The 9130-nt window shown below is 36.8% G+C and overlaps 1 protein-coding gene across 1 annotated transcript in view; it reads right to left on the bottom strand.

The window, feature by feature from the left end:
• Positions 1-3605: 3605 nt before the first annotated feature.
• Positions 3606-9130, bottom strand: part of epha5 (EPH receptor A5) — a 49516-nt gene continuing 43991 nt past the window's right edge. The window contains exons 15-17 of the mRNA XM_027010368.3: positions 6835-7028; positions 5575-5730; positions 3606-4407 (exon numbers count right to left, since the gene is read on the bottom strand). Coding sequence (XP_026866169.2) covers positions 4302-4407; positions 5575-5730; positions 6835-7028 — 456 coding nt within the window. The 3' untranslated portion in view covers positions 3606-4301. The remainder of the gene's footprint in view (positions 4408-5574; positions 5731-6834; positions 7029-9130) is intronic.

Here is a 9130-nt window from a genome sequence, read left to right as displayed (position 1 = left end):
GTGACCTCACTGAATCTCTACAGGTTACACAATACTGATGTCTGGATGTGAAGGAAAACTGAAAAGTGAACAGGGAATATGAAATAAATTGTTGAGGTTTATTTTGGAAGCTCCCATTGATATTGCAACTGGGCATAACTGTAAACAATGACTTGAAATTAAAATTACTCTGTGTCAACCTTTTCCCTAGTCCACAGTATACAAATAAACTACAAAGCTAATTAAATGAGTTGCTAAGAAAGAACTGAAAAATAAGAAATGAGCTAAAATGTATGTAATACATTGCCAGTCATTTTCATTACAAAAATATGCAATCAACCCCCACTCTGGCTAGAGTAGGAGACTCTGATGAAGGTCATTCATAATGATTAAAATCGAAATGATTTGTAAATGACTCATGGGACTAATAGTCCAGTGGCACCTTCATACAAGGAAATTGCATTACCAGTCAATGACACTGCCGTGGGAGTTGCACCTCCACCACGGCTTCCACCGCCCTTTCCTGCCTCAAGCAATGGGCCTTCAACAGCACAATCAAGCAAGGCACAGGAAAAGCACTAGCTGATAAATGATACAGAAGGGGGTATTATTGCTGATATGGAATTTTGAGCCATTTTGGTATATATTGTGCCTCAGACTTTGAAAGCACCGATTGATAATTAACACCCAAAGCGATGTTTAAAAGGGCAATTTCCCAGGAGAATGCAAAGGGTTAAATGAAATTTTGGACCATAACAAACAACTGCGATTGTTGGGAAAATATATGGGCCACACCATTAACATATATAGTAGCTGTGCTGCTTTTAAGCCTGTGTGTATGGAGAGAGGGTCAGAGGCTGGTGCAGGTGAGCATGCTGAAGAAGTTAGTGTCCAAATACCCGTTTTCACTTTAAATGATTCAGGTACTATTTTGCACCGTCTGACCCTGTAAAGTACAAAGAGAAATTCAAATATTCTCTGTTTAGCTTTACTCCATCTGGAACAAACTTGGAAAATACATAATTATATTAAAATGTGTATTTTCACTCTCACAGAATTCAGCGAAATGAAGATTTTCTTTCCAATTTATTAGAAAAAAATATAAAATTTTATATATTACACTACAAAAGACATTTACACAAACAAAGCACACTTACAGTAAAAGGGAGTAGGCAATCTTCACAACAGCTATTTTTCTGTGCTTTTAACTTTTTTTCTTATTGGAACAAGGATGATCCTATCATATTCATTAAAGTTGTGGTTTATGAGATTCAAAACCATATTTATGCTCAGAAAATGCTTTTTACCACACTACACCTCAACACCATGCATACAGGTGTGCATTAAGAGTGGTTTCATGGTATGTGTTCCATGTCAAGGAAGATCTGCAAACTGTGTATCTGCTGTGTATACACTTCAGCGCTTCCTAGTGAAGTCCCAGGAGACCTGACATATTTTTTTAAGACCTACTTTTTTGTTGGTTTGAGCCCTGGCCTTCACCTGATTCAGCATATCAGGATTAATGATCAGCTGATAGGAGGAATTTGGTTGGCTTGGTCCTAAAAAGGGGATACTAAAAAGGCCTAACTGTCTGCACTTAAAAGCAATCATAAAAAGATCAACTCTGTTCCTCTTATGCTGTAATTAAATTCTGCATTGATATTGCATTAGTAATATCCCCTGCTGTAAACAGTGATAACTTATTGACAAATATGCAATTTAGTGCAATCTGTACTGCCTATGATATTCTAAAATCTTGTTTATGCTCATTTTTAAATGTAAGAGAATCCTTTAACTAGTGCACTGTTAATGCCTAGAGTAAGTGTATGCCTGAAGCCCTCTGCTATGAATCATATGCTGCTTACCTGAATTCACAAACCAGCTCTGAAGCAAAGTTATTCAAACTTTAAAACATTAGTTGAGCATGATAAAGGCTAATAAGAAAACATTTTGTTCTTGTAAGAGCTATTGTTGAGTGTGTATAAGTGGGAGTGTATGTGTAAGGTGCATGTTTAATTTTCATAGGACTAATTATTTCTGTAGTGCTCTTGAAGCAAAAATGTCTGCTTTTCTTTCAGGAATGCAAATTGCAAAGCTAAAATAATTCTAAAAGTGCATGTGTCAGTTTTCTATTTTTATTGTGCTATGACTATGATTCCTAATTAGAACTATGTTAATGTTAAATTTGTGAACGAAAAATGGTCTAAGTTTTTATTCAAATTAAAATTCACTTGTTTAAACTGAAATGTCCACAATTTGTCCTTGGCCCATTTGATAAAACAAATTGGCAACAATTGGTTGAAATGAACACATATTTGTAAAAATACCATTTAAAATCTCAAAAAACATTCAGCAGAAAACAGATGTTGCTGTTTCACAACAGGACGCTCAATACAAATAAATTAAGCGTCATCACACAAGTTGGCTAAGGTGTTCATAACAGAAAAAACGGTAAAGACAATATCAAACGTCACTAACAGCTTCATAGTGGTTTCATTGTGTTCTTCACTTCCATCTTAATTATGAAGCATATTGTTACAGCATGTAAATGAGTAATCAACAATTAGACTGTGCAGGCAAGCACCATGTGTAATTACAAGTAACCTATGCTGCATGTGAACACATGATGATACAATGTAGGTATCAGCTTGCATGATTCAAAAACAAGTAATGTATCACAAGGTATTGGGTATAAGGTGCAACTTGGACAAAAACAGTAATAATTCTGGTTTTCTTTTTGGCATGCTGGATGTAAGTATATACTGTAAGTTTTTTCTAGTTTTAGCATTTTGTCATTACTTGTGTTAACTGATGGTAACCCAATATATCATTTGCTTAGTAAATGGTTTATAGTTATTAAAATGTACATTTATATTTATAGGCTGCACAGTCATTTGACCCCAGAAGACTTCACTGGTTTGATTAGCTGTATTAGCTGTTTCAGAAACCTGAGCTGCACACACGCTGCTCAGAGATGTGTCGGTCAGTACTAGTTTTGAAATCTTTACATTTACTCTGTGAATATATTATCTTTAGAAAAATCAATTTTCAATTAAAAACTCTGATTGTTCAATGTCAGACTTGTAAATATGATCTACTAATTAAAAATATTTAATTGAAACTTATGGTATGTCTGTGTGGTTTTACCAGGATGAAATACTTAAATCAGGACAGGCCATTGCAAAGTACTCTTCAGGTATTTCCACATTCAGGGAGATTTTATTCTATAAGCTACTGAGATCTAATGTTGTAAAATTGATGACTGCACAAAGTTGTGCCCTCGAGCCCTTGACTAAAAATATATATGCCAGGTAACCTTTTGGGTAAAATTAAATAAATAAGAAACTAAAAGTATCAACATAGCACAAAGTCACTTTTAGAATTCACACATCAGGTACAGTAAAACGATCAGCTGTAACTGATGAGTTATTGAAAAACATTTGAAGCATTGAATATTAATGAACTGTACAAAATATGTAAGCCCATCTTTTTACTAATGTTTTACAGCTATGTACTCCAGCTAAGAATATGAACATGGATGAATTTTCCCTTTACATTATCTAACTATACACTATTTACAAAGACAATTTTAATGGCTGAAATCAAATACAGTCTAGTCCTTGAAGTGTAATACTTTATATGTATTTTCCCGGGCTTTAGACACATATGTTGTACAAAAGGAAAATCTGTACATATGTATTCATTGCTTTAAAAAAAAAAAAAAAATCCTAAAACCTAAAAATAAACAACAAATCCTCACAAAATTATAAAACAAACAAATAAAAAGGCCAAAACGAATAAAAAACAAAAACAAAAAACCCAAATAAACAAAAAGAGCTTGACATCTAATATTGCTTTGTAATACACAGCCGCTTCTTCCTTCAATTGATATGGTTTAAATCTTACTGCATGCCCTAAGGTTTGAGTGATCCTGTGTGGAATGACATCTGTCAGTGTAAGACTGTAGGTTCTGCATTCTGGAGGTAATTGTATTGTTGCATGAGGTTTTGAAAAAGCACTGTACAATCAGTTCTGGGACTCCTGACACCTGGTCAATGGTCCTACCTGGAGAAGCGCCACATCCCCACTCCCCAGGCCCCCAAAATGTTTCACTTCTACCACATCCAACTTGGCCTGTGAAATACCAAAACTGTCCATGTCTGTGAGAACTCCTTGTCCTGTCAGTGAGTTCCTGCCATTTCCTTACCCATGAATATCAAATAATTCCCCCTTAAATAGTTCAATAGTTCCATACAATAAATAAGAGTCCATGGTAAAAAGTGCTAGGCTACTACTGTAGGCTGGGACGTCTGAGGGCAGCTTTAGACAGGTATGGTGGCATTCATCATCTGGACTCGCATCTCTTGGATGCTACTGAGGATCTTTTTCTGGTGCCCAGCCAGAGTGACTCCAACCCTCCTCAGATCACTGTAAAAGAAGCCAGGCAATAAGATAATTACTCATCTAGAGGGGGTATCAAAACATCAATTGGCATTAAAGAATGGTGTAAACCACAAATACCTTATTATTTTACCTAAATACAATTTTGTAAAAAAAAAAATCTGAAATGCACATTTATATTTAAGATAAGAATTCAGTGTATTTAATTTACATATTTACTCCAGTACATATAAAGGTTAAATATTTTCTTTTTTACATCATTACTACATTTACTACTTTTACTTTATTTACTACTACATTTTCTTTAAAAAAAACTGTAATGGTAACTAATTTACAAATGAATGAAGTAGACCTAAGAACTGAAGACCCATATGAAGTTCCTCTGTCCTTATTAGTTCTTATTCCCTACTCACTTTCACCAGACATGGAAACTTTATGACTGTATTTGAAAAAAAAAAAAAAAATTATGATGGGAGAAAACATTGGTTGCACTTAAAACACACCAAAAAATACCTGGTTAGATTATTAGAATAATGCCATTTTTTGCTTCTCCCTTTGGCACTTCATCATTTTTCAAAGCAGATCCTTTTTTTAACAAACCTTTACAGAAATACCTTTGCTGGGTATTTATGACAACACTGGTATTAATATTTTAAAGGTTCATAGTAGAAATGACCAATTAAGGATTTAGGAATAGATTTCTGTTTAAATACTCAAGTATGCTTGTGTGGATTTTAGTGGCAAAGTTTCGATGAACATGAAAAATATGGAATAAGCATTTTCATATTTGGTAGATTCACTTGCATGACAAAGAAAAGAAACAAACATGCCCTTAACTTGGGTTTATCCTACTGGATATGTGTAAATATATTTACATTTAACCTGGTATTTCTAGTGAAGACATTTCTAGTGATGTCATTTTTTATAAACAAAATCTGTAATTTCAATTATCTGTCTTAAATACACAAAAAACAGGCCAATGAGTACAAGTGGGTCAAGATTCTAAAACCTAGTGTTAAGCTAATCAAAACAAAATTGTAGCACAATTAAGATCTTAATTTTTAATGTTCTTATGTTTGCCATTAGTGCATGGCAAACAATACCCACAGCCCATTGCAAGTGATGGTGGGATGATGGTGGTGGTAGGTGGGTGGGGTGGGGGGTGGGGGCTTTGGTAGTGGTGTTGGGACTTACTCCAAGGTCATTTGAGAGACTACATCCTGTGAAGTGTATCCCCTTTCCATGAAAAGCTCGGTGTATCGACCCATTTTTATGGCATCTAACCATTCCCCTACAGAGCTGAACGAACAGAATTCTGTGCTGCCATGCTCCACTAATAAATTGGACACCCTGTGGGAAAGACAAATGGACCGTTGAACAAATGGATGCATAAATCTAACATTAGAGTGCTACATGGACTTTACAGTCAAGATGAAGACAGGTCTGAGTTCAACTTTCTGTGCTTGTATGGAGGCAACAAAATATGCAGATTGACAACAACAAAAAAAGGTTGTACAGCTGTGTTTCTAGAACAGAAGTCCGAGTAAAACATTACTTTCTGCTGTCCCCAATATGGAGTAAGCCTACTTTTGGACAAAAATTAAGTGGTGCATCACAACTGGAAAATCTTTTTAGACTAGTCTTTTTAGACTAGATTTAATCTGGGTTTGAACAAGCTTGTTCTAATTTATATCATAGTACTACTCAACTACAATTTTATAATAAAACAAAAACAGAACTGTAGAGTTAATCGTGCTACTATACGAATTTTCTGTAGAATTTATTATTCTATAATTTTATGATAGAGGTATGAATTTAGTTATTCACAAATAAAATTAATTAATTAATTAATTAATTAATAAAATAAATATAATTATTGACAATTTAACTAGACATTTAATATAACCAAAACAGGCATAAACCACAATTACAGGATATTATGTAACAGCCACAAAACAAATTTCCTCATTCCAAATAAATGTATTATTAAATGTATCCATAATTCCATAACACACAGATAATAGATTATTGCAGGTTTCAAAAAATACAGAGCGAGTTACACTACAGAAAATATATTTGATACCATGTAATCACTATAATTAGAAGGCATTTGTACGCTGTCACTTTTGCTTAACTCAATATTAAATCATGAAATACCACAGTTTATTTGTTTCAAGTATCATTAAATCTTGATTTTCTGTGACAGCCATGTAACAAGGGCTGTTAACACTGGGTTATCGCTGGTTCACAGACATGAGACAATTTCTTTGTTCCACAGCCCGGGATGATAAAATGCCATAAATAACAAGTGTTAACATTTACTTCAAAAGGAGTTAGACTTATAAACAAAACAGACATAGTGGAGAAAGGGAGAGAATGACAATTGATGAAAGCAAAGAAAAACACAGTATATTACCAAAGTAACTAACAAAGCGATGACTAACATTCTCCTACCTGTTGGACGGGTTGACCACGCTTTTCAGACTACTCGGGTTACGGATAAGCTTGTCCAGTAAGCTTACAATCTCATCAAACTTGGGGCGGCTGTTCCTGTCCTTCTGCCAGCAGTCCATCATAAGGTGGTATAGGGCTGTAGGACAGTCCATGGGTCCTGGCAGCCGATAGCTCTCCTCGACAGCCTTTATCACCTAACAACCACACAGATATGTACATACACAGATATGTACATACACAGTATATTACACACATATTGAAAGTATCTATTATACAATGCGTAAATTGTGGCCATAAGAGGATGCATAAACAGTCAGCATAAATGCTCAGCTAGGCCATGGCTGTCAAACGATGCATTATTGGTATTAAGGAGTTGTAATGTTTGCACACACACAGAAGAGGATCCAATTGATAGAGGTTTTATTTTAGCAAACAAACTAATTTGTGGAACCAGACAGGGAATCGTGGTCGGGTCGGTCCGGGGCCTAAACACGGGGTAGCATCCGGGAGGTATCCAAGGGTCAGACAGGAGTCGAGGTCTAGAAAGCAGGCAGGAGTCAATAACCGGGAAAATACTCAGGATAAGGAAACGCTCGGTACGCCGCATAGGTTAAGCAATACATCACGATGTGTACACGGGGAAGGGGATCTTATAAAGGGGGTTGGTAATGAGGGGAATGGTAATCAGGTGTGTGCTAGAATTCTGGTGAGTCAGATCGGGGGTGTGTGAGAGTGGATGTGGCTGTGTGGGGCTGAGGGTTGTTCCTGGGGTTTGTAACAGGAGTCCAATATTCTATTCCAAGGAAACACTGCATCACCAATGCATCAACAAGACCCATCTGAATTACTGACACAAGGCATACTGGGTTAATGGATTCATGCTGTTTACACCAAATTTGCCCCATCATCCACAGAGTTTGAAATTAATCAGACCAGGCAACATTTCTGTACTCTTCAACTTTTCAGATCAGTTAGCCTGTACCCACTGTAGTCTTGACTTATTGCTGTAGGATGGCAGGAGTGCACCTTGGTCTTTTGCAGTTCTAGGCCATCTGCCTTAAGGTTCAACATTTAATACGTTGAGATGCTTTTCTGCTTACTGCAGCTGTAAACAGCAGTTATCTGAGTTACCGCAGCTATCCTGTCAGCTTGATGCAGTGTGGCCATTCTCCTCTAACCCCTCACCTAAACAAGGCGTTGCCAGTAGAACTACCACTCACTGGATGTTTTTTTTCACACCATTGTGTGTGAAACTCAAGAGAATGTTGAGTAATAATACTACAGGTAAAAATGTGGAGAACATGCAGACCACGGTAATGAGTTAATGCAAAAAGACCCGGGATGTAAGTGACAGTTTCACTAGTTAAATTTGTGAAGTAGATTAGAATATACTAGATTAGAGTGGATTATTTCGTTGCATTAATCCACAAAGATTTTTGGTCAATAAACATAACCAGTGTAGCAGCCCTTGGTTAGCATATTGCATGTTTTTTAAGGTTCAGGAGAGTGCTGGGAGGTAGGATTTGACTGCTGCACTGGGCGAGATGCCGACCTCTCATCTCTCTTTCTCTCCTGCCCTCAGCCACGAACAAACCCCCCATCCCTCACTCCCACACCACAACAGAGAAACTCAACACAAGAGCAGCTCAGAAACCAATCCCCAACGGCAAAGTCTTGAAGAGAGAGAGGAAAAGGAGAGAGCAAGAGCAAGTGAGCAAGTGAGCAAAGACAGGGAGAGAAAAAAAAGAGTGGAAGAGAGCGGGATCTGAGGCAGCACTCATGAAGGCATTAAATAAAACATCAAATAACTTTCTCTTTCCCAAGAGTTTGTGAAACAGATTAATGATGGTGGAAAGAGGGGGATCTGAGGCTTGAATGAAGCTGTCACTGGCAGGCTATGAGGCAGGGGAAAAGGTCAGCTCTGCTTGATAACAACATGACTGGAAATTGCAGCTCCTTCAGGGACATACTGAGAAAACTTTGGCATTGTATCCTCTTTTTCAACGGCACTCATACACACACACACACTCGCTCACCCGTCACTGCTCCCACCGACATATGACATGAGCACTCACATGGCAGAAGATGAAGGAGAAAGAGACAGTGTAGAATCCCACGACATCCAGTTCAGATTTAATGATATGGCACAATATGTACAAAGAAAAATCACTGGCAGTAAAAATGAAAATCTGTAAAATGAATACTGACAAAGAAGTGGGTCCTGTGAACTGCTCCGCATCTCAGCCGTAGTTAATGCTGTAGGTTAATATAGAGTGGCGTTTGTGCAAATCAGACT

Source organism: Electrophorus electricus, chromosome 19 (assembly GCF_041902795.1).
Source record: "Electrophorus electricus isolate QZ-2024a chromosome 19, ASM4190279v1, whole genome shotgun sequence".
Taxonomy (NCBI): domain Eukaryota; kingdom Metazoa; phylum Chordata; class Actinopteri; order Gymnotiformes; family Gymnotidae; genus Electrophorus; species Electrophorus electricus.
The sequence above is the reverse complement of the archived record's forward strand: the minus strand, read 5'-3'. Positions and strand labels throughout refer to the sequence as shown.